The sequence below is a fragment of the Vulpes vulpes genome, chromosome 16 (genome assembly GCF_048418805.1).
Source record: "Vulpes vulpes isolate BD-2025 chromosome 16, VulVul3, whole genome shotgun sequence".
In the NCBI taxonomy this organism is placed as follows: Eukaryota; Metazoa; Chordata; class Mammalia; order Carnivora; family Canidae; genus Vulpes; species Vulpes vulpes.
Genome location: NC_132795.1, coordinates 63,213,519 through 63,239,708, shown reverse-complemented (window position 1 = coordinate 63,239,708; position 26,190 = coordinate 63,213,519). Strand labels below are relative to the sequence as shown.

At 48.6% G+C, this 26,190-nt stretch overlaps 1 protein-coding gene across 3 annotated transcripts in view; it reads left to right on the top strand.

The window, feature by feature from the left end:
- Positions 1 to 2,344: 2,344 nt before the first annotated feature.
- SH3RF3 (SH3 domain containing ring finger 3) overlaps positions 2,345 to 26,190 on the top strand; it is a 357,161-nt gene continuing 333,315 nt past the window's right edge. For all 3 annotated transcript variants that reach the window (XR_011997987.1, XM_072742558.1, XM_072742557.1), the window contains exon 1: positions 2,345 to 2,997. Coding sequence is in view for 2 of the 3 variants with exons in the window: in XM_072742558.1 (XP_072598659.1) it covers positions 2,437 to 2,997 (561 nt within the window). In the remaining variant the exon portion in view is untranslated. The remainder of the gene's footprint in view (positions 2,998 to 26,190) is intronic.

Here is a 26,190-nt window from a genome sequence, read left to right as displayed (position 1 = left end):
TCCATAGAGTGACCATCTGCACCAAGCTAGGTGATATGGTTTTAAAACTTCCAGCGTGTGACAGTGCCATTGGATTAAATGCTTTTGGAGCTTTGAGAGTGTTTCCTATCATGTGGGTTGGGAAAGAGAGGCAGCTAGTGCAAGAAAGAGACTACCATCATATAGGGACATGTGGAGAGCAAAACATGCTGTGGTCCCTCTGCTGTAAGCTGGCCCAGCTCTTAGCCTGGGGTTCTGTGAGGTCCATTCTCATTTCAAACCTGTCTTGGTTTCTATTGTTTGCTACCAAAAGCACCCGAGGCATGTCATCACGAGTGGCCCCTACTCTGTGCAAAACCTGCCAGTGTCTCAGGTTCCCCCCTGTGCCCTGTATCCATGCCACCTGCTTTTGGATCAAGCATTCTGTGTCCTCTCAAAAATTCCACCTTGTTGTTCCTGAGGGAGGATCAAAGAGTAAAAGGAGGATGCTATGAATGTGCTTCTGGGCACTGTGACATGCCCTCTGGCCCTCCTGGAAGTCTGTTCCCAGGTACCGGTTAGCCAGGCAGTGCAGGAATGCCACCCATCTCACACGGTTGCCAGTGCTCATGTCATTAATACATACTGAAATCCACACCACCCAGAGACATCCGCAAAGCAGGCACCAAGTTTCTAGGAACTGGCAACCTGGTATGAGCTCAGGATACCTGGAATTGAGATGTTAAGATGCACGTTCAAAACAGCACTAGGTGATGACTCTGAGACCTTCATTTCATTAACTCCATGAAGGTTTATCGAGCACCTACTATGCGCCAAGAACTGTCCTAGCAGGGGGCTTCTAACAGTGTAAAAATATGTAGCCTATAGGGAAGCCCCATAGTCTACATTCCAGTGGAATGGGATCCTAGTATGCATTAGGTTCTGGAGACACAAAAATTAACAAAATTCAGCCTCAACGATTTCATAACTATAAACCTTATTTCCCTCACATGTAAAATGAGTTTAAAATAATTATCTCACGGGGCTGTTTTAGAAAAGGATCAAATAAAATAATACATAGGCGAGTTCTTAGCATTTAAGCCTCAGCAAATGGTACTTTCTCCCTGAAAGGTCGAATAGGGTGCGCTGAATTTCGCACGCCCCACGTCTGCCTGACCCGGTGAGCGGGCCCAGGACGCCCCTCGGGCCCTTAAGGGAGGGACGCGGCGTCCGGCGGCACGGCCGGGCGGGCCAGGCTGGGAACCGGCCGCGGCCACGAGGGGGCAGCGCGCTGCAGGGAATCCGGCGGCCGACCCCAGCCCCCGGCCAAACTTCCCTGCCGCTCCCGGTCCTCCGTACGTACTTCCGTTGCTCTGACGCTCGCTCGCTCGCTCGCAGAAGCCGGGGCGGCGGGAAGGGAGCGCGGGTCCCCCTGCCTCTGCGCCTGCCGAGGAGACTCCGGAGCGCGGTTCGCGGACTGCGCCGCCGCCGGTGCCCTGCGCGGGGCGCGGGGAGCGGGCGTGCGGGTCCTCGGCCGGCGGCTCCGGGGAGGGCGGGCCGCCGCCGCCAGGGGTCCGAGCCGCCCGGGGCGGGGGCCCCGCACCCACGCCCACGCCCGCGCCCGCGCCCGCGCCGCCGCTGCAGGCCGCTCGCTTCCGCGCCCCCTGCCAGGGCCGGCCGCGAGCGCTGCGGGGAGTCGTCGGGGCGATGCCCGGGTGTTGGCTGAGTTCCCACGCTGCGCGCCGGCGCCGGCGGCCAGGGCGGTCGGGGTAACGCCGCCCAAACTTTCCTCGGCGGCCGCCCGGGAGGAGGAGGAAGCGTCCTCGTCCGGGGTTCGCGAGAGCCGGAGGCGGCGCGGCCGAGCCTGCCCGGGAGGGCGCGCGCGGAGGCCCCGGAGCCCCCGGAGCCCCCGAGGTCCCTCCGCCCAGCCTGGGAGGCGCAGGGGCGCAGCGTCTCCTCGGCGGCTCGTCCCCCTCGCCGTGACCTCCGCGCGCGCCCTGCGCACGTGCTCGCGGCCGAGGAGCGGGACGCGCCGGCCGGGCCCGCCGGGGGCAGGGGCTCGCGGACCGGCCCCGGGCGCATGGAGGCGCCGCGGGGGAGCGCGCACGCCGAGCCCCGCTCTCGCAGGGCGCCCGACCGGCAGCCGCCGGCGCTTCCCGCCGCGGGGCCCCGCTCTCGCCGCCGCGCCCGCTGACGCCCGCCGGGCGGTGCCCCGGACCCCGCGGGGTGGGCGGACCCCGGCCCGGCAGGTGTGGCCCGCCCACGCGGGCGCCGCGCGCCGAACGACTGGTGGGCTCCGCCCGCAGGGACGTGGCCCGCGGGGCGCGGAACTCGGGCGCCCCCCGGGCTGAAGGCGGCCCCGGCAGAGCGCGGCTCCCCGGCGGCCGCCCCGGCGCGCCCCTGATGCCCGCTGCGCGCGGCGGGCCCCGCTCCGGCCCCGGGACCTAGGCAGCTGCGCGCGGCCGCCGGCGCCTCCCCATGCTGCTCGGAGCGTCCTGGCTGTGCGCGTCCAAGGCGGCCGCCGCTGCTGCGCAGAGCGAGGGCGACGACGACAGGCCGGGCGAGCGGCGGCGGCGGCGGGCGGCGGGCGAGGACATGGACGAGTCGTCGCTGCTGGACCTGCTGGAGTGCTCGGTGTGCCTGGAGCGCCTGGACACCACGGCCAAGGTGCTGCCGTGCCAGCACACTTTCTGCCGCCGCTGCCTGGAGAGCATCGTGTGCTCGCGCCACGAGCTGCGCTGCCCCGAGTGCCGCATCCTGGTGGGCTGCGGCGTGGACGAGCTGCCGGCCAACATCCTGCTGGTGCGCCTGCTGGACGGCATCCGCCAGCGGCCCCGCGCCGGCGCCAGCCCCGGCGGGAGCCCCCCCGCGCGCCCGGGCCCGGGCCCTGGCTCGGGGGCCGCCTCGGCGCTCGCGGGGGGCGGGGGCGGCGCGGCGGGCAGCGCCCCGGGCTCCCCGGTCTTCCTCCCCGCGGGGGCCGGCAACGCCACCGCCAGCCTGCGCGAGCTGGCGACCAGCAGGAGCGCGCCCGCGGCCAAGGTGGGTACCTGCCTCGCGGCGCCACCGTGTGTGTGTGTGTGTGTGTGTGTGTGTGTGTGTGTGTGTGTGTGAGGGGGGGGGGTGACGTAGGGGACAGTGATGAGGGGCAGCGAGAGTGCAGGGGGCAGTGATGAGGGGCAGGGGCACCAGGGTGGGGGGCCGTCAGTGTAGGGGGCAGCGATGAGTCCCGCTTGCCAACTCTTGGGCATGGTGTCCCTGCCCCCATCCTGTCCCCTTCTCTCTGAACTGCTTGTCTGCACCCGCTGTCCATCCATCCCCTCTCTCTGGAATCCTTTTCTGCACCGCCTGCACTTACTCCGTGCCAGCCTGCGGTCTAGGGAACCTTGCCACTTGTTCATATGTGGGGACACCCCATCTGCCCCAGGGTGGGAACGCCTTCCTGCTAACCCCTAGTTCCTGTAGCCCCTCTGCTAGCGGGGCCTGTTTCTCTACCTTTTTTTTTTTTTTTTAACTTTGCTGGACCCTCCCATCTCCCCAGAAAGCGTCTTCTTCCCCTGGACCCCATACTAGCCCTCTGCACTCCTCCGCTGGTCCGGGGGGGCGGGGGGGGGCTGTGTGTGTAAAGTGAGTGCTCAGTGTTTCCTGGGTTCTGGCCATTGGGGATCTATCTGGGCCTCTTGCCTGCATGTCTGGCCAGGGAGGATGGGGCAGAGGAAATTGTGTGACTGGGGTTGGAAGAACATAAAATACAAACTCCAGGTAACAGGAGGGAAGAATAAGTTAACCTGGAGATGGAGGGAATGTTTGGTTCAGCCCTTCTTGAACTTGGTCTGCCAGCAAGCCCTAGACCTCTTTGGGCTCTTAGGTGGGGTCGCATTCCCAGGTGGGACATTATTTGAGTTTTTTTTTTTTTTTTTATTGCAACTACGTTATAGGGCATCTTTCACTGTTTCTGCTTTAGTAGAAGACTTTATCTTGGGGTTTCAGGGATTTGGTTTCAGAAGCTATTTGGAATGTATCACTTCACAACTCCTGCTACTACTATTATTGTGGAGTGGGGAGGACAGCCTATGGGATGCTGGATTAAATGAGAAGCAAGTACTCACGTTTTGTATTTTCTTTAAATGTAGAAAATTCCATTTGCAGGTAAAATAACCCATTATTATTATTATTTTTTTTTAAAGAACCCATTATTGATCTGTTGTAATTATCATTCATTTTGGAAAACACAACTTTCTCTGCTTTTGACCAGTTAAGTAGCTGGTGGTGCATAAACAATTTAAATAATCCTTCCAATGTGTGTAATACCAAGAAGCTGGGAAAATTCTAACCATCTGAATTACTCAGTACTACAGCATCTTTGAGGTTAGGAACTTAAGCCCTTGGGTGTTGAGCTTTAGAGGTAAATGCCCTACTTTACCAAACTGGGTGTTTCCTACAGATCACAGGAGAAAAGTCCTCTTTTCTCCTTTAATTTCTTTATTTTTCGGCCTGGCTTCCCAAGGATTACCCTGTGTCCACACAGCTTAGTGAAAACTAAGATTTGATAGGGATTGTGCTCAAGTAACTTGATTAAAATTTTGGTCTTCCGCTAAATGATTTTCTTGTAGGTATTGGGTAGAAGAAGAATGGGCAATCATGAATAGTCAAGGAATCATTGCTGTGGGGTTGGGGGGGGAAGGCAGGTGAATAGTTTTTCTTTGGTTTTAATTGTGCTTAAATCCAGTTATGAGTATGCTTGTTCCAGATTTTCAAACTTTTTTTCTCCTGTCCTTGTTATTTTCATTTAAAGTATTATAATTAAAGGTCTGTTTGCAGAATAAGCAGGTTACCTCCTCATGCTCAGAAAACTGATTGGTTTTTGGAAAGATGTTTGTAGTTAAACACCAGGACATTTTGATGAGCGTGTATTTACAAATGTCCTCCCACTTCATTTTACGTGAATTATGTTTGATCTGGAAGGTTAGGAGGTAACCTCTGAAATTTGAAAGGCGGTAGCCTGAGGCAGCTCCTAAGAACTGTGTGGCATTTGTAGCATAAAAAAAAAAATTGTCAAAGAGTTTGAACTTATAACTTTAAGCAATGACACTACGGGGTGGTAACTTTTTGTTCTCTGGACTTTGGGATTATTGGTGGACTTTCTCTATGGGCATATGTAGGGTTTTTGACTGTCTGAGCCTCAGGGAAACTTTAGAATGCACTTGCTTTCTTTTTGTTGTGTTAACTGAGTGTGACCCTGACCCCTTTCTTCACAGGCTCACCTCATAAGGACAAAGCTTGTGTTCCAGGAAGTCTGAGTTAAATCCAATTTTTGATTAATATTTTATCGTTTTCCAAAAGGCGAAAGGAGTGACGGTGGGGATCATGGTATCTTCTAGCTTTTTACTCACTGATGTTTAAATCAGTGGGAGTCTTCTTGGGCAGCCAGAAGTCCTGCATGGAGTGTTGCAGGTTAAGCAACCCTATAAATTTGGCAGGCAAACACTTCAGCTGAAAATTACTTCCAAACAGGCTTTTGATACTTCACTGTCTGTTGGATTGCCTTGACTCCTCATAGCAAGGCTGCATGCTGGAGGTTGCTGTATGTTAATAGATGTGCACTTGTGTCATGATTCAGCAAGTACGATACATGCCTTAGTAGAAGGTGGACTGTAAGGAGAAGACCGTCTCCAATTTTCCTAGTGAGAAGCTCCTCAGACCTTTATTTGGGCCAACTGGGATATGTAAACATTGTAGATATGTAGATAAATATCTGCGTAGATTGGATATTTACTTGCAATTAGACATTGGTTCTGCCTTATGTATAGAACGGATTGATTCTTGTTTGGTTCTACCTGGAGTTCATGAAATAATTTTTCTACACTCCTCATTGGCATCTTTTTCGTCAAGGTTTTGGTTCTTAGCAGAGCTGCCTGGAATCCTCTAGCCTGGTGAGCAGAACCTCTCAGCTCTGCTTTCACTTGAGCTATTTGAGATGAGGCAGTTTTTGAATCAGTTAATTATGCTTCCCTTGGAAATTTTATACCAAGTTACAGGTACCCACTGCCCACGGTTAGGATTGTTGGTTTCTTTGTTTGCCTGTTGGGAAATACTTGCTGTTCTGCATTGCTTCTGAAAGTGATCTTTTAAAAAGTCCTGTCCTAACAGAGGCATCCAACCCTTACGATTGCTAAATGTGTGCTAAGTTTCTCAGCCTGACTTGTTTTTGTTTTGTTTTTACCGTTGTGTGAGGTGACCCCTGTAACACCCCCAACTGGCACTGGTCGAGGTGTTTCTGGGCAACATGTTTTTTAAAAAGGTTTTTTGTGGTTCTAAATTGAGTAATTTACAGAGTACTTTTTAATATGCTTTCCTAAGAACTCCATTGTAAGACAATTCTAATTTTTTGAGCGATTTTTTTTTTTCTGGTGGGGAAAACCTCTTGCCTTATTATTTGGGCATAAACAGAATTTACTGTGGACCTACACTGTGCCCAGCATTCCAGGTGAACTGGGCCAGCCTGGGCTCTCTTTTCGGAGCTGCCGTTAAGGGAGTGGAAGCCAGACTGGTCTCAGGAGGATCCTGAAGGCACTGGATTGGTGTCCATCCTGTGAAGGTGAAGAGGAAGAGCATTTTCACAAATTAAAGAACTCTAGAAAATTTGGATAATGCTTTTGATGATATAGAATGTAGGTGGGAGAGCCTAGTTTGTCTGGATTGTGTTTGGCTATGTTTGGGCTATGTTTCAAATGGAAATTTCTTGTATTTCTCAGCCAGTGTGACTAGGACCCTGTAACGGGAAAAGTCAAATAAACTGGAGCATCATACAAGTGATATTTATTGAAGGTTTTATTTTATCAGGACATATGTTTATATGTTCACTGTGTTTTGGATATAGGTTTAAGGACTGGTCTTTGGGTTCCAAGTTGACTTAAGCCACAGCCAGAGTTTATGGTTTCCTATTTGTTTCTTTCAAACTGAGGACAAAGAGACTTTCAAAGATTTCTGAAAATTCCCACTTAATGTTGTGTGGTTTTGGTTTTGCCTAATTTGATGATTTTAGATTGATCTGTATTTGGTCAGTCTTTCCTAAGTGGTCACTGAGTTTTTCCAAAGAGTGACTTCTTTTGCCCTAACCATCTTTTGTTTACATAGCATTTCATTGGAGTTTATGCTTGCCATTATCAGTATACTTGCGTAAACATGGTTGGGAATCAAGCCAGTGAATTCCAAATAAGCACAGGCATCCCTGGGCAGGTAGGAAGGCTTGGACAACATTGAGCCAGGCTGAGCCTTCCAAGGGGATGGGTGCCTTAGGCTGTCCTATGAAGGAGATGGGGAATTGACCAGTCCAGCTACTCACTTCTCTGGAGGCCAGTTCAGAGAGAGTCTGTGGTATCTGAAAACAAGTCAGTGTGTGTTCTTTAGTCATCAGCAGTTGGGCAGCTTATGCTTGAGATTTTGTTTGAACAATGACTCAGTGCCTACCACATGCTGGGCACTTTGGCATCTGTTGCTTAAAGAAATTTCACCATAATCCTGTGAGATGTGTGGCATAATTAACCAAGAGGGATTGATATATGCGCAAAATGGCCAAGTCAGAGAGATAGGAAGTGTTGGGGTCAGGGTATGTTCTTGGGCTCCGTTCACCTGCCCTTCCTATTCTGTTCTGCTGGGCTGTATCATTGGGCTTTTGTTGTCATTTGGTCTTGGATGTAATAAGGACTGCAGAGGAAATGGCCCAGCGTCTGGAGGCCTCACAGAAGGCCAGACAGCTCAGAAGGACAGCAGACAAGTGGTTGACTTGTGGTCTCTGTGGTGACAAGGGCAGACACCAGCTTTTGGAGATATAATAGGTGAGTCACAGTGAAGTCCTTTCTGGGCCTGTTTTCAGAAGGCTCCTGGGTGTGAAAACAGCACCTCTGAGACTTATAGCAGTGTTGTGTTTCAGTGGCCAGTTGGTAAAGAATCTCAAGTTACCATTCATGAGTGCGTGCTATGTGTCAGGTGTTCACTCAGTGCCTGTGTGTGCCAGGGCTTGAGTCAGGTGGTTTCAGCTCGTCTCACCTGTTCCTTACTACAGCTTGGTGAGGTGGCCATTTACAGAGATGGGGAAGTAGAGGCGCCAAGCTTCCTTGCTCAGAGACACACAACGAAAAGGCGGTATACTCAAAAGGTGGGCTCCGGACTGACAGGCTAACAGCTTCGTGTCAGAGGAGGCCTGTCCCTCTATAACGAACCCAGTTAATTAGAGACCAGTGTCCCACTCACTTTTAGGTCCATTTGCCCCCTGGCTGCAGATGCTTTTCTGGGTTGTGGCTGTCATCTTGTACCCCTAGGCTGTGAGCCTTGTGGGTAGTTAGGTCCTGAGGAAGGAATATCATATCAGTTGTGGTTTTGGTGGCAATGTCATAGACAGCTCTACGTAAACAACATGAGCAGTAAGTTTGGAATCTGAATGGGTCATAAGGCATCATATCCTCATGGCACGACTTCATAAGAAAAAGGATGGTTTCTTCCCCTTATGTTTGCTCTAGACCACCCTCACACGCTTCCCTTCTCACCTCAGGTGCCCGGACCAGCCACAGCTCGGCCAGGGACTTGGCACACAGGATCAGCTTCTCCTCCAGGGACTGAGGCCCACTGCCCACCCTGTGCGTGTGGCTGCAGGCAGGGTGTATCCCTGGGCTTTGCGGAGTTCTGTGAAGAAGGAGGGCAGAGGTAGAGCACAGGGGTGGGGAGCTGTAGCACAGGTGGATTTATCCTGAGTTCTTTACTTCCTCACCATGTGCCTCTAGGCAAAGGTTTAGCTTTTCTGAGCCTTCTTATTAGTGAGAGGGATCCTATCTGCTTTGTCAGATAAATGAGAGGATGTACCTGCAGTGCCTAGCACACGTAATTGGCTATCATTTCAGCGCCTATTACTAATACAAAACTCTCAAAATTTTGTGTCACCAGTGAGGCACACTTCACAGGGCCTACCTTCCTGCTAGTAGATTCATTTATATGGTATCTTAAGAGTGTGTGTGTGTGTGTGTGATATAATGCTTTGCCTTGAGATTTGAAGTTGGCCTGTGGTACTGTGACTAGGTTGTTGAGCATTGATGCGCAGCAAAGTTATATGCTTGAATCTGTTTGTTTCACCTTTTAAAATTGCTTCTGATTTCTATCTTTGTTATCACAGGTAGTGCTCTTTATCCTTATAAGATTCATTAAAGTGAAACAAAATCCAAATTATAACTGTTTTAAGAAAGGCAGTAGGGGAGAATAATGCCACCCAGTTGTGGGTAAAGCTGGTTGGCAGGCTCTCCTGAAAAATGAAGCACACCTCCTTAATCTGTAGGACACAATAGCTTGTCTACAACTGCCTGGAATTAGGCTGCTCAGTGCGGTTGAGCTGAGCAGAATTATATCCAATTGTTCCTTCGTTCCGGCTTTTGAGAGCCCGTTTGCTTGCTGGAGCATGACGAAATCGGGTCTCAATTATGCAGTTGTTTTAAGTGTGTATTTCAGTTCAATCTTTATTTAATCTCTATTTTTTGCAGTTAATGTGCTCTTTTTCGGGGTACATATTTGAAATAAAACATCAGCAAGGATTTAGTTAGAGGAAAATGCTCATTATAGCACCACTTGCAAAGGCCAAGGTCAGTTTTTATCAGATTGCCTTGCTTGGAAGATCTTCATATTTGATGAATTAGAAATGCATGCTCAATGGGCATCCTGTAAGAATTCTAATTAACCTTAAAAGAATAAGGTGTCAAGCTGAAGGTGTTGGCAGTGGTGAATGGTTTAAACATGTGCTAGCACAGTATAACGTGGGGCTCCCTTTGCCCATTGAGTGGAAGTTAGAATAAAAAAGCCATCTAAAGTAGAAGCACGATCTGAATTCTACTCACAGATGCTGCTTTTTGGGCCCTTGGTAGCTTATGGTATTTAGAGGTGCAGTTGTCCTTTGAGAGACCTGCAAGAGCAGCCGAGAGGACTTGCTTCAGTGGGGTGTTTCTCTCATCTGGCTCACATGTTTACATTGTTAACGGATATGATGGTTATCTGCAAACATGAAGATATTATGATATTTGCATTTCTGCTTAATGGAATGTATGCATAATGCTCATGTGAATTTATATGAGTTTAAATGAATTAAGATTTGCCGCAGGAATTCAAGTCAATAGAAGTGGTGAGGGATTTTAAGAACACACTGGTAGTGGGAGTGGATATAAATGTTCTAGAGCTCAGAGTACGTTCTCAACAATGCTCAGACAGGAAGCAGGCTTCCAGGAGCACCGGGTCGTCATGGCGAGGCTGTGACAGTAGTTTAAGGGACAGGATGGTGTGCATTCTCTTCTGCTTCACTGACAACTTATTTAAGTGCCTACTACGTCTCAGGCACTACAGTAACACTTGGGGTAAAAACTATATAGGTCTTTAGAAAGTGGCACAAAATTTGCTTGTACTTTGCAGCAAATGGAACACCAAGCTCATTTTCAAAATGGTGCTGTTCCTGGCAACAACAGCTCCTGTGCCTTCTCTGACAGTTAAATTCCCAAGGCTTTTTTTGCTCTATACACAAAACTGCAGCACCACCACCTTATTTATCACTAATGGTTTAGGAATTTCTGTATAAGTATTTACTGTTTATGGGAAAACCATTGGATTCTTTAACTCTTTATCATCATACTTCAAATTCTGCATAACTTAAAAATTGCACATGGTTCCTCTTCCCAAACATAGGTAAAGGTCATTAAAGCCAGATGTGCTTGTGCAAGATGAAGCCTGCAGAGCATCAGGATCGGGGCAGGCATGCAGCCTTTGTGAAGGTACATCACCTTAAAACCGATAACCAATGAGACCCGCCCTTATCTACCAGCTTAACCATGGGTTACCAGCAATGAACCCACGGTGCCTGTGGGTTAATTAGGTCACTAGCAATGATTGTCTGGATCATATTTGTAGTCTGAAGGTGTGTAGGATGAAAGGTGGGTGCTCCTAAAGAAAAGACAGCTCTTCTTTTGCTGAGTAGCCATGCTGTTGTGCCTTCTATGGCTGCATTCGTATTGTCTGGTTCTTACAGATTTGGACATTTCTCTGGAGTCACCTGACAAACTTAAGCTTTGGCCTGTGCTCTGTGAGATGAGTTTTCCCAGACTCAGGGTGTTGCCCCCAACATCTCAAATGGGGCGACTGATCTTGGATTCTGAGGACTTGTATGTACCACGTGGTTGAGCCTCAGCAGGGAGAACCCCGCTGCAAATATTGGTAGCCCGTTGGATGATGGATTGCAGCTCCTTGGCTTTCCCATCTGTCCTTTGCTGGAGGTGTTGTGCCCCCGTGGACCTGTGTCCCCCAGGGCTGCGTGGATGAGGCCCAGCCAGCAGGGGCGGCCCTGGCAGTTTTGGACGCATGTGATGTGCATTCCCAGGCAGGTGGAAGCTGTCTCCCATACAGCTGCTCTAAAGAAATGGACAGGATGCTTTGCTGAGCAGAGCTAGCAACCCATAAATGTTGAAACTCAGATCAAGGCAGAGGTGAAGAGTATAGGCTGGTGGAAGTCTTTTCCTCCCAGGGCTGGGCCTTCTTTGTGCTGTCCTTCCACTGCGGGGGTGATGTCCTCTCTGAGGGCCCGGAGCCCCCAGAGTGTGTGATGCTCTGTTCCGGGGTCAGCTGCTGGCTGGTAGGTTTCATTTCTGCCTTGTGAACCATGATTCACAAGGTCCTGTTCAAGGTCCTGTTCAAGGTCCTTTTACATACTGACATTCTTCCATTCCCCTAGACTTCGGCAATTTCTTGCAAATCAAAACATTTCTTTTTTAATTTAGGCGTTTAGGACATAGAATTTTCTAGCTCCTTTCAGCAGAAGGCATATGTACTCTACATGGGGTTAATAGCCAGTCAGTGAAGTGTGGTTGATATTAGTTGTAGCATTTCCTGTGTGTCTCCACACTAATCAATGCATCAGCTTTAACCACCCAGCACCTACGGTGTCCCCCAGGGTGCCAGTTTTCCACCTAATGCTTTACTTCCTGTAATAGAAACCCTTCCTCATATAACCCTGGGCTGTGCATCTGGGGTCATTATGAACTGAACAACTCCTGAGATGCCCCCGACAGCCAGGCCCTCTGTGGGAGACCCCGGGATGTCGGGTGGCTGGCAGGTCTGTGTTGAGGGCAGTGGTCTAGGTCAGGTCCCAGACTACTCCTCCCAGGTCAGAAGGTGGCTGTCACCAGCCCAACCCACTGAAGCCCAAACCTCTGCAGCCCTATCTTTTGTCTCTTCTGCACATTTTCTGATTCCATTTTTATTTCCTCAAGCTGCTTTCAGTGTTTTTTCTTCACTGTTCCCTTCTGTGGGCTGCATGTTTTCCTGACAATTACTGCTTTGTTGGCCCTTTAAAGTTTGGATCATCTGGCTTCCCAGAGGCAACAGTTCGTCATGTGGTCTCTGCTCCCCTTCCTCTGGCTTTCTTAGTGATTAACAGGCTCTCCCCAAAACTGGGAGTGGCTCAGAGGAGGCGACGGGGGTAGTACCTTGCTGCCCTGTGGCATTGCCTTCCCTCCCAGGGGTTAGAGGCTGGGCGTGGAGTGGTCCCCAGTCTTCAGGGACCACCAGTTTGGGGCCTGACAGCTTCTTTCCAGGTGCACATGGAAGTCTGCTGTGGATTTAGGGCAGCTGTCCCAGAAATGGTGAGGCTATCCCTGCATTGGGAGGAGGGTTTGGCCAGCATCTCTCCAGAGACAGCAGAGTGCTCCTTTGCTAGGCTCAGGGGAAAGACCTCCTGTAGGCTACCTGTGGGAAGTCAGACCAGAGAGAGTGGTCATGGGGGCTGAGAGGAGCATGCCTAGAGCACTTAATGCCACCCAACAGGCCCAGGAGCTCACCCCCTTCTATGCCTGCTGGGCCACCACGTGGCACCTGCTGGTTCTTGGGTGTGCTCACGCTGAGGCCAAGGGCATCCTGTTTGTTCAGGGTTGGTATCCGGTGAATGAGGACATCTTTCTGGTTGTCCCGCCATCACATGGTGTTTTCGTTGGCAGCGGTTTGCCTTTGGATGGACAGATATGTCTGGTGTCTGCCTTGGGGAATGTTCCTGGCTGTGCTCTGTGGGGTGCACATTGTAAGGTCATGCCAACCTGAGAAGCAGCCTTGTGTCATGGGCGGCGGCTTCCCTATTTGAGGCTCCCGAGGTAGCACACATAGACCTCCCCTGCTCTTACCTGGACAAGCCACATGGAGAACTTTCTCTGCCTCGTCACTTCTGCCTCCTGGGCCCTGCTGGGTGTTTCTCGAGTTGTGATTCCTAAGGGCCCCTCTGATCTCTTCCTCTGGTCTCCCATCTGTTCTCCCTGGTCCCCACCCCACTGCTGCCTTTGTGGGAAAGCTGCTGCCTGATGGGTGATAACTTCCAGCCTGTTGTGCTGAGCTGTCCCCAGGTTCCAGGTCCCCTCTGGGTGGACTCTGGTACCTTCAGACTGGGTAGCCTGTGTATCCCAACTTCTTTGCTAGCTGCTCCCTTCCCAGCCATACCCCTCCTGCTGCATTCTTTCCAGCAACAGGTGTTTATTTGAGGTCTTGTATTATCTTCTTAAAAATTCACACGAATGTTATTTTAGAATATGCTTCCTCTAACTTTTGTGGGGTTTTCTGCTCAAACTTGGAATCAGATGGGTTTCCCATGACTTCCCACAGCCCTGCAGGCCCCAGCACATCGGGCACAGCTATGGGAGGTGAGGTGCCACTGAGCACAGTGGGATGTCCTGGCTTCCAGCCACAGGAGAGGGCTCCCGCATGGGGAGTGCACTCTCTGAAGAGGAGTGCGTGGTCTCTCCGGGTCCTGACAGTGGTGTGCACTGAAGGAGGGCTGTAGATGGGGCTGCTGCCATGGGCTTGGCCCATTTTCAGGAGACCCACTCCCTCCTGTGGGTGAAGAGCTGCCCTTGGCCTGGTACACCATGTGGAACATAGCCTTCATCCAGGAGTATGGTTGGTCTGGCTGAGGCTTATTTTCTAATAGTTGGCATTTGGCCTTCCCTGTGAAGCAGTTCTGGGCTGTTGCTGAATGAAGGATGTGCCGTGACTTGTCATCATTGTGGGGAGAGGTGGCTGTTGCTTGGGAACACTTCTGCTTTCTGACTGTAAGTGGGAAACATTCTCTTGGGTTGAGGGATTTTCAAGCCTGTCGGTTTTCAAGGTGACAACTGTTATGTTGACAGATACAGTGAGGGGTGTTGCATGGGGTGTTGAAGACTCAGAGTGGCAGCCTGGCTGGCGGAGGATGACCTGGCATGACAGGGCCAGGAGAGTGCAGTAGAAGTGCTGGTGTTCCTGGTGGGGACGCAAGGACCCCAAATGTGGGGGCACACAGCAATAGCTGAGAGATGTCCCACGTGGTACTTGGTGATGCTCTATGTTGATGTTTGTGTTTATTTTAGTGATTCTTTCTATTAGGTCAAACGGCCCACTAAAAAATTTATGGTAGTTACAAGAAATCTTATTTGGAAGCAAATTTATTTATTTATTTATTTATTTATTTATTTATTTATTTATTTTTGGATTTTACATTTTATTTTTTTAAATAATAAATTTATTTTTTATTGGTGTTCAATTTGCCAACATACAGAATAACACCTAGTGCTCATCCCGTCAAGTGCCCCCCTCAGTGCCCGTCACCCAGTCACCCCCACTCCCCGCCCTCCTCCCCTTCCACCACCCCTAGTTCGTTTCCCAGAGTTAGGAGTCTTTATGTTCTGTCTCCCTTTCTGATATTTCCCACCCATTTCTTCTCCCTTCCCTTCTACTCCCTTTCACTATTATTTATATTCCCCAAATGAATGAGACCATATAATGTTTGTCCTTCTCCGATTGACTTATTACACTCAGCATAATACCCTCCAGTTCCATCCATGTTGAAGCAAATGGTGGGTATTTGTCGTTTCTAATGGCTGAGTAGTATTCCATTGTATACATAAACCACATCTTCTTTATCCATTCATCTTTCGATGGACACCGAGGCTCCTTCCACAGTTTGGCTATTGTGGACATTGCTGCTAGAAACATCGGGAAGCAAATTTAAATTAAAAGTTAGTCAAGTTAAAGAACCTCATTAAGCAAATATTGTGAAGATGAGGCATGGATGACTATAGTTTGGATAAAAACTATCTGCAGTCACAGAGTAAGCCGACTCTGTTTCCCTAGAGCATCTCAACATTTTATCTTTTCCACTCATAGTTTCCTCTGTATCTGAGCTGCTGAGCCTGGGCACTGGATTTTTAAGATTGGAGAGGGTTGGGTGAGGTGAATATGAGAGAAGGGGCAGCATTTGATGCTTGGAAGCCAACTTTTGGAAAAACCACTTAAAATTTTTTTTTTTTCAACCCAAATAGCAAGTGTGAGCAACTTAGCTTTTGGGGTTTGTTTCGGGCTGAAATATCAATGGGACAGGGAGACTAAGAGTGACATGTGTTTTGGGGGTCCTCATGCTTACTGAGCTGGGGTCTGAGCTGGGCCATCATCACACCCATCTGCAGCTTGGGGCACCCACCTGGCATGGAGTCATCTTTACACCCACCTGAACCAGTCACGTACCAGACTGGTACCTGAACTTGGCAATGTGTGATCACAGCAGAAAAGTGGCACAGGGTTCAGAACGGAGGGATACACGAGGGGTAAAGGAAACGGACGAAACAGGCTCTCCCACCACCTTGTCCCCAGAGCTCTAGTGTCCTGGGGGTGGGCGGGCTCCAGGGCTCGTCTCAGGGCAGAGGGCTCTGCATGCTGGTTCCCAGTCTTGGAATCCCGGCTCCAGCTCCAGGGCCACTGCAGGGCTGTCTGGGTAAGCTCAGGACAGCATGCGGAGTGGGGAGGGCCTGAGTGAGTACTGACATCTTACAGGGACAGAGATCCTTTTGGATTTTCCTTCATCAGCTGTGTCTGTGTCGCCCAGTCTTATCCTACTGCATCAGGAGCATATTATGTCTTCCTGCCTGCTTCTCAGCACCAAACCCAGGTTCTATTGCACCAGGCCAGGTCCCCGATGGCCCACTCCCTGCCAGCCTGCTGCTCTTCCCAGTCTGAACAATTATCCCAGAATGCTGTTTGGTTGTCATAGCTCCTCAACTTCTTTGTTGGGCCAGATTCTAGGTTCTGTGGTCTTGTTTCTGTATGACCTGTGGCCACAGGGCCAGGAGCTTGTGCCTGTTCTCCCATCCTGCCCCATGAGGTGCCTCCTGCCACTTGCTCAGTGCTTGCACAAGACCCGGTGCCTTCTCTGCCACTGATCATGGTGATCCTTCCCCGAAGGACTGGTACCCCCCTCCTCTGTCCTTGTCCTCAGGACACACAGAGGAGCCTGTCATCACATCATTGGTGTGTGCTTCCTTAGGTGTCCTCCACCACCCGTGTTGTCCCAGGGACAATGCTCTAGCCACTCCTCTCATCTCTCCAGTGCCGACCACACTACGGAAGGGACTATGCACTTCTCTAAGCCATACTTGTCTACACACAAACATCTGAAGCTCTTATCTAGAATTTATTCTCTGGTTATTCTTTAGGTCTTGAGTTTCTCCCCCTGTGCAAGTGTTCATCAGGGTTCACCCTAAGTTTGTCAGGATCAGGACAATGCCTTGCGTTGAGTCTGAGCAATGTGGGAACAGGACTTGTGTCGTGGTACTGGTATAGGTTAGTTGGTTTTTACGTGGAAGGAAAACCAGGAAAGGACAGATGAGTTATGGAGGGCTGCACAGGGCCCTGGGCAGGCTTGGAGTCTTGGGGCCTGAGCGTCTGGACATACGTGCCCCTCTCCACATCTCCTGGCAGTGTGCAGATGGGCCAGCCACTGGGTACGGGATGTGACTGCTGGGCTGCAGTGACCTCATCTGGGGCCCAGGAAGAGCATCCAGCATCTCAAAGGACTGAAGCTGAATGTGTTGAGACAGGTGTTTAATAAATGTGGTCTGTCATTATTTTTGAGCCTTGAGTTTTCATAATAATAAGTAGTCGAATGGCTGAACCCCAACAGAGATGTCTGGGACCCTGCAGAAGGACATGAGGGCAAGGGTTGGGGGACCCTACAGAGTCTATATATGCGTATCTTTTTTTTCAACCCTTCCTTTCAAAAATTTCGGATATCCCTTTTATCTAGTTTTGGATCACCTGCTGGTGTCATAGATTTTAGGGTATTCAAGGTAAAGTAATGTTCTTCTTAGATGCACTTCTCACATTCCCAGAGCAGCCCCTGGGAAGGGAGAGTTAGAGGCCATGCTCACCCAGAGGAGTCGTGGCCATGGGTAGGATGTGGGCCCTGCTGTGTGCTTAGCCTGTGACCTCTGCCGGAGCCCTGGCTCCACATGAGCCTCACAGTGGCCTTTTGAAGGTCACATGACATTGGCTGGTAGCCTTTCCAAGTGTGTGGGAGGCCCTGTATTCCCCTCCCGGTCTCTCAGGAGTTTGGGGGCCTGTGCCTTCTCTCAAGCCTCCTGTGGCCTCCACCGCCACAGCCTCCACTGACATGGAATCAGTTCACTTCCCGTGGTCCTGGGTCCTCTGTGGAGAATCTCCTAAAAGGCACTGACCAAGGCTTTATTGAGGATCATGGGCCTTAAGAGGTTTCACGTGACCTCACAGCCAGCCCCATCACGTGGAGCAGCCTTCTGTGTTTACTGTCCTGATGGTAACACCCTCCTCGTTGTGGGGAGCCCTCTTCACTGGCTGCCCTTCCCTTCCTCTCTGTTCTCACGGTCCTGTTAGTAAGCCCTTCCAGCAGTTACCACTATGTCTCCTTTCCTCTTGGTGCCTTCCCCGGGGCCTCCCCTCCAACCCAGTGGCCTCTGAGGCTCTCTCCTCAGCAAAAGCCCTTTCCTCCCTCACTACTATTCAGATAAGCTCTTTCCCTGGCTCTGTTCCTTTCCTCTGCCCCCCAAGCGTCATGAGCCTGGAGTGGGTCACAGAGCAGGCTTTCCCTTTCTTCCGAGGAGAGCGGCGTTGGGTGGCACCTTCCTAGAGATGCCTGGGATGAATGGCCACGGTGCCTGTTTCTTGGAATCACAACTGCCAGTGGCTACTGGGAGGCTGTTAGAAGACAATGAATACAGGGACAGTGCTGCACTCTGCCAGAGGACATGAGCACACCAACACCCCTAAGGCCAGTGTGGGCTCTGTGGGTTGACGAGCAGCCCCACGGTCACCAGGCCCAGTGAAGGCAGTACTTGAATTGTTGCTTTGGTGCTGTTGGCGCAGCACACGGACACTAGATCTGTGCGTATTTATTGTTTCCATCTGCTGCTTGGTCAACAGGTCTGATAAGCCAACACTTGCGTGAATTATTTGGTAGCACTAAAATGAGATTCTAAACATAGTCTTATAAATGGTCCAAGAAAAGATGCCTCGTCAATTATTCAAGAGAGACACATCAAGGTCTCCTGGCTTATCATTGATTCCAGTTCTTTCAAAATGATTTATTTGTTCATTGTCCATGAAGTGACCTTTCTAGTTATGTGTTTTCTGCTTCTGGGTCCTAGGACACTTGGTTTAGTAGTTTGAGTCTGTCTTGTCTATCTTGTAAGGATGCAGAAGTTAATGCCCTGCTGTCTGGGTAAAATGTCTGGAACTTGGTAAAATGTCTGACTTGTTCACTTTTCACTCAATAACTAATACATGCTAATGTATATAAGTTAAGTATGTTTATATACACATGTACTTTGATATATAGAAAATATATGTGTATTTTTTTGCTTTTTATAATTTCTGCATTTAAGGTGATTAATTTGACTGGCAGTTCATCCCTTTGAATGAGAGTTTGGGGACGAGCTGACTTCTGATCCTGAGGTTTGCTTAAGATTACTTGGCCCTTTGAAATACATTGTATAATGGAAAAGGTCATCTGGGTGGACTGTTGTTGGTGACTGTGGGAATCAGGCTGAGGAAAGCACCCCAACTTGCTATGTGGCCTATCCAGGTCTTGTATGTTCTCCTCCTGGACTCCTGCCCTGTGCTGTCAGTGAGGGTGGGATCCTGGTGCTCCCCCTGTCTGCTGCTGGGCTTGGGCACATCGCTCACCATCCAGACTACCCATTTCTGTTCATGCCTCTGTGCAGGGTGACAGGGAGCCATGGCTGTGCCCTCACTGGTCCATAGTGTCACTGTGCCAGAACTCACTAGGAAGCCAATGTAGAGTGAGTTTCTCCAAGGATAGCTTTGTCTTTTGGACAAATTGGTAAGATGTTATGGCTCAATCTGTGTATAAATTTGTGCACGTGTAGGCTGGCACATTTGAGAAATGGAAGAAGGGTTGAGTCGTTGGCTCTGGGGAATATGATTGCTGACTGGGGCCATTCTAATGAGTAATAGACCCCATTAGATCATAGTAAAATACTTGATGTATAATTAAAGATAACATTAGTCAGGCAGAAACCATAATATTTAAAGATGTGAAAGGAATAATCTCTAATGCTGAAAAGTACATTCATGACTTAAGAAGCAGAACATAACGTGGATGTATTTGAATCATGAAGTTAATAAGACTTGGTTATAGACAGGCTGCTTATTTGTCAGGATAGCTGGTGTCTCAAATATTTGTAGTTACAGTGACCATGGTGCTTTTTAAAAAAGTATTTTAGATGAATTAACAGCTTGTGGAGCAGTCCTGGATTGGTGATTTTACCAAAAGAAGTAGTTCTAGTTTTTGTCTTCTGTGGAGTAGGCAGAGAGAGCCATGTACGCCCTGGGTCTGAGTTCCTGTCTGCACTTAACTAGTGTTCCATCCAGAATTCTCCTTCCTCCTTTGCCCCCTTTTCTCCTTTATTCATTTGTTTTTTCCTGAATCCAGAAACTTTGCTGGGGTACCATATGCAGGCCAGACACTGTTCTATGCTCTGGGGAGAACAGCAAGCCTCGCTGAGCTCTGCCTGTGGAGCTCACACCCTCGTGAACAGAAAACACAGGGAAGTTGTGACCTGATCGTGGGAGTGGCAGGACCCACCTGACTTGGTGTAAACTTCTCTGGTCAGACATTGAGCACATCCTCTGTCCCCCTGGGGACCAGTGCTCTAGCACGGATCCTTCTGCTTTGAGCTGAGATGTTTCTGGCTTGGCTTGAGCTCCTCACTTCTTTAATCAGGAGTCAAGTGTCTGGCAGACAACTTGAGTTATTAATAACGCTGCTATTAATATTCATATTGACAGTCATTTGCACTTCTAAACCTCTTTGCATCTCAAAGGTTACCACAGTATTTCATAAACTGCAGATGAATGGCTTCAAACGCAGGCGGGGGGCTGTCTCCTGCAGTGAGCGGACAACCGGGAGCCAGGCACACAGAGAGAGGAAAAGCCACGGGGGAGTTCATTTGTTCAGAGGAGCCAGTGCTGTTAAGCAGTGTCCGTCTCTGTGCTAGGTGTTCCCGTCAGTCGGCTGCAGTCTGGTGGGGGAAGGCCTGCACCTCATGTCACAGGTGTCCATGTGGCACCTGTGTCTCCTGGGCATGCTTCCATATGCTGCTGACATCACAGAGAGCAAGATCAAGTCTCTGGCTTCCCAGAGCTTCCAGTGGGTTGATGTTATGGGGGTGCTGTCCAGAGACTGAATAAAATGCTGATTAAAAAATCTCAGATACAGTGGAGATGTTTTGTAAGATATGTATTTTTAAGTCTACTTAAAAAATCATGTGTTTTCTTTACAGTTGATAGATGATTTTTAAAATACTATTGGAAGATTGAAACCATCCTTTAAAATACAACGGCTGTGTTCTTGTATTGATGCAGTGGTTCGACTTGGGTCACATGTTGAAATCCTTGGGGAACTTGCCCAAACATTGAAGTGTGGGTCTGGACCAGAGTTCCTGATATAATTGGTCTGGGTGCAACCTGGCATCAGCTTGTCAAAGATCCCCAGGTGATGGTGATGCTGATGCCAGGGTTGAGCAGTGCTGGTCTAAACCACAGAAAACTTGGTGGGGTAGAGGGAACCTTTTCTGGAAACCCATTCCCAACCTGCAGAGAAATATAAAGGATCGTGAAAGCAAAGGACTGGAGAATCCTGCCTGATCTGTGCAGGAAGGATGAGCAGCTGGACTAGGCCAGGTGAAGAGGAAGGAAGAGTGTTCTTGCAGAGGGAACAGCAGGCATAGTGGCCTGGAGTCCTAAAGTGCTTGGAGCAAATGGGGAACTGAAAGGAAGTGGTTGAGGGCCCAGTGGGGATCATGAGACCAGCTTGAGATAAGGTTGGAGGGGCCGGGGGAGGCAGAGGTGCAAGACCATGCGAGGGATATTGGTCTTTACCTGATAGTGGCTGGAACCATTTTATTTATGAGCCTGGCATTATTCTACTCATTAATTCACTTAAAGAGTAATTCTCTAGAAAAATAATTTTGTACAAAAACAATGAATTCTATTCATGAATTACTTAGTGAAATAGGTACTCTGATTACCCACATTTAATAGATGGGGAGACTGAAGCCCAGAAAAATTGAGTGGCTTGTCACACAACTGGTGGGTGGGAGCTGGGACCCCAGGTGGACTCTGGCTTTTGCTTTGGGCGGTGCATTTTTGTAAGATTGGTGCCATGAACCTCATTTCACAGAGCAGGAAACCAAGGTGTGAGCTGGGATTAGAATTCACTTCTGATTGCCTCAAAGTTCCCATTATTTTCTCCTCACCAGCTGCCTGGACCAGGGGAAATTAAAATATTTTGTTCTATCTTTTACCGTATCATAAAAAAAATATGTGTATAAAGATGCAAGTCATTGGTAGAATTTTCATAGCTGAACATAAAGAGGAGCTGGTGGGGGACATGATGGGAACAGGAAGATTCTCTCTGCTCTGTTGCTGGAATGCTGGTGAAGGTCAGCCCTGCCTTTGGGGCCGAACACAGGACGAGGCTTTTGAAGGTCATCTTGTGTCATTTCACAGAGCAACACGGGAAGTACCTGCTTTGTATTGGGGAGATGGGTCCTTGGGTTCTTGCTTATGTTTCAGTTTGTTCTTGATTCACATAGTGAAATGAACATTATGGAAAATGTGTACCCAGTGACCCCAGGGAAGTGTCAGTGCTGTCTTTTTTTTTCTCTGTTTTCTTGCAAAGGTAGCCTCTCCCCAGCATCTGAGTCTTCTCCTCTCTGGATTGAGTGTTAAAATCAGGCCCAGATGTTTGTAGGGCTCCACATTTGTGGCCATGGAGACAGACTGAATACAGGATTTTTTTTTCCCTTGGACATCTGCGCTTACATGTCTCAAAAACATTTACAGAAAGCTAATGGATTAACATGTGTTCAAATAAAGTCTTTTGATGGCTTGAATTCTTAATCTCATTCTCCAAAACAGTACTGTCCACAGAAAGAATGTGAGCCACATGTATAATAAAATTTTCTAGCAGTCACATTATAAAACGTAAAAAGCAGCAGATGAAATTAGTTTTAATACTGTGTCTTATTTAACCCACTGTATCCAAAATATTGGCATGCAAGCATAAGCCACTACAAATAATATTAGTGAATATTTTGCCTTCTTTTGTCCAGACTTCCTTTGAAGTGTGGTGTTTATTTCACACTTAGAGCACATCTTGGTTCTGACTTACCCCCTTCCACACACGTGGCTGGTAGCACCATGTTGGAGGGCTGGGTTTGAGCACGTAGGACACTCTAAGTGCCATGAGAGAGATTCTGATGCCAATGTGCTTTTTCATTACTCTGACCGACTTGTACCCGTATGATGTACTTTCAGAAGGCTAATAGGCAACGATCTGAAGTTTCCTCTGATACCGAGATTGTTGTAGTGATAGAATCTGCAAACCACTGCAGGAATTTTGGGGCTGAGCCTAATGTAATAACAGCCTGGAGGGCTTATAAAAGGCACGCTGAGAAATTGCTCTGAAACCCAGAAGGTGCACATTTTTCAGACCCAGCTGATTATTTAAATTTCCCAATGGGAAGTTATTACTTCTCTGACATGTCTCCTCATCAGCAGTCTTTTTTCAGTGGTCTTGATGGACATGGAGTCTAATTTTGTTTTTCTTCTGGCCCCTTTTTGGAGGGAGTGGAATCTGATGTCTGGATTTACATTCCTTAAGAGGAAGAGTGCTCGGTGTTTTAGGATTAAGTGATTACAAGGCTGTCACCTGCCAGCCTGTCCATTTTCTGAGGTGACAGGCAGTATCATAAGGGGAGGTAGACAGTTTCCCCTTCTCCATCATCCTGTTATAGCTTTATGGTTTGGGGGAATATGCATGGGGGTGGCCTGTACTTTCCCTGTGCATTTGTCACATCCTTCATGCAATGCTTTTGTTAGCTGACACGTACAGTGCATTGAGTAAATAATTCTGGGCTCATGTTTCAAGTGAGGAACAAGTGTATAATAGCCTTGTTCTGGGGGCCTGATGTGCCTGCAGTGGCTTTTTGCAGCATTTAGATTGAAAGCTAGAATAATGGAAACAGTGGAGTTTGAAAGTTCACTACATGGAAATTGGATTTTTGCATTTTATTATTTACATTGTGTATTATCAGATTTATATTTAAGGTGGTGAGGATTATTCTGTTTAAATGATACTATTTAATAAAGAGTCAGCTTCTCATCAGAAATTCAGTTGATGGGTTCTATCTGGAGTGGGCATGGTTGGGAACCTGGCGTGTCCTCTTGTGTCCTCACTAGGACGTGGGGGGCCCCAGTCACTGTCCCCCCACGTGGCCGCCTCTCAGTGTTTTGTTAGTCATAGTTGAGACAGCTTGTCCTTCAAACAAGAAATGGAAATCTTAGCACGCTTTGCCCTTCCCTCTGGTGGAGTCTCTGGGCAGCCTGTTTTAAAGCTTTAATCTCTAGGATGAAATCTCCCTTGGTGAAGGTTGCCCTTAAACCTGATGTGATGATGCGGCTAAGCATGAGTTCCCCTGGAGAGCAGGTTCTGACCGGCAGAAGTGAACCTGGTCCACAGACAGTAATTGTGAAGCTTTTGTTGGAAAGCCTTCCCCCACCAGAGCAGAACATAGCATTGGGGCAAATATTTCACTCAAAGAGAACTAACCTCAGTCAGAATGTGTGTGTGATAGTGTTAGCCCTCTACCTGGCCTGTGGATGAGGATCACGAGCACATTCCTATCTGATAAGAGAAATTAAATCCATCCTCAAAGGTGATGTGGGCATTTGAGGAGTAACTGAGAAGGCATTACTGAGAGAATGCTGAGTTGTGTGTTTTTTCTCTATCTTCTTAGTGATTTTTTAATTTGTACCTTTGTTGGACAGATTGGCTCTGTTGAGAAGGAAATAATGGGGGTATTAAAGAGGTAGAAAATGTGCTGGAATTCCTGAGGGGAATCGTAAGGTTGGGAATAGATGGACACTGTGGGCCAAGGGTGCCGCAGATGGGGCATCAGGTGCCATCTCTCCGCATATGGAAGCCACTGCAAAAGAGGAGCACATTGGAGTGAGAGTTCACGCACATGAGCACTTCTGGTGCCATGGGAATGCACTGTGACTGGGTCCTGCAGACTGTGCTCACACTGAGCTGGGATTTCCTGCAGACCCATCCTACAGAGCCACCCACCCACCTCCCAGCACTCTGTGGCCTTCTCAGTCGGCACCACTACGTCATTGGTGGAGCGCTATGCAAAGTGAAATTCTGGCGCCTTATTCAGGTTATAGGAGTTTAAGATAGGACCATGGTGCAGGTGAAGGGGCCCAGGCTGTGACTCCCAAGACTTAGGGTGCTTTGCATTTTCCATTTCATTTGTCACCTTTAATGATTTTAGACTGTTAATGACTTTTCCTGTTGGATTCATAAAACAGGACCTAGAATGTTTCGTGTGTGCTGTATGGCATGCAGGAGCTCCTCCTGTGCTCTGGAGGTCAGGTTGACTATAGAATGTGCTGTGTAAGGTGTTATTGCAAGTTGCTGTGCTAATGTTAGGTGGTGTTCTAAACGATGTGTATTTTGTATTTATGCCTATTTTATGGTACTTGTGGTATAACATTACTGTCTAAATGAGGGTAGAATTTTAAAGTTGTATCTTTGATGAAATATATTGTTATGATTTATTTCAAGCAGAGTATCTGGCCTGTAATTCAGTCCTGAGTTATAACATTCAACTTTGATATGGCTTCCAGTAGTACTTTAGAACAAGTGAGCACTGCCAATATGTATAATAGTACATGTGTTGATGCATATAAATAATATACAATTGAGTACATTCTTACTCTCCGGTAAGGGCTTTATTTGGGCTGTTTTGTTGTGTGTCTTTCAAAAATTACTGTATTTATTGTACCAAGTATATTGGATTAGATGTGGTTTGCTTGGTGACTAGGGGCCATTCTGTATGTCCTGTGATTCAGGGCTCCCCCTGGGAGCTCCCACAGTGCTCTTGGGTCTGTTTTGCTCTTGGACAGATGGACCATATTGCTGAAAGTAGAGGTCCTTTCTCCACCTTTCCTGTCACTTTAAAGACTGCTGGCTGCTTGGTGCTGTGTGTGGAATTAACCCCATGAGTTATTGACAGGAGGCTCCTCCCCTACATGCTTAGGAAGATCAGGCGCACCCCTCCTGTGCTGGTGTTTTCTCAGTTGTTGGTAGTGCCCTGGGTGCTTGATACTTGCTATCCTGTATAAGGATCTTGCAGGGAGAGCAAGTGCTCACCTAAGCATTTGTTTCAGGACCTTCGAGTGATTCCATGGAGAATCTCTAAGTATGGACAGTAGTATGAATTTTAGGTTAAAAAAAAATCACATGAAGGGCTATTTTATCTTCCTTGATTATGAGTTTAAAACTAGCCCTATGCAGAACCAAGGAAGCAGAGGAGACTCTTCTGATTTATTGATAATAGCTGACAGAGGCACATTCTGCTTTCTTTTCAGTTCATGTTCTATCATTCATTTAAGGACTACCAAATAAAGGTGAATGGAGGTTGATTTGTCCCTCAGATCGCACAGAGGCTGCGCATTACTTCAGCTTGCTTCCTTTACATGGAGAGATTTGCATCTCTGGCCCTGGAAGGACTGCAGGACTCTCTTTGGTAAACATAGCAGCCTCTGCTGACCTGCGCACATAACGCTTCAGGACATTCTCACCAGCTGGGTGAGAGCTCCTGACATTGACTTCCGGGTTGTTGTGATGTTACCAGAGGGAGTTATATTAATGGTTGTGGACTTTTACATATTACACTCTGACTCATTTTATTCTGTAGACTCAGAGTCTATGTGTTGTCCGTAACATCATGAGGCAGGAGCCCCACTGATGGACCAGCAGCAGAATTCATAAGGGGTTACATGATTTGTCAAAGTCCTGGA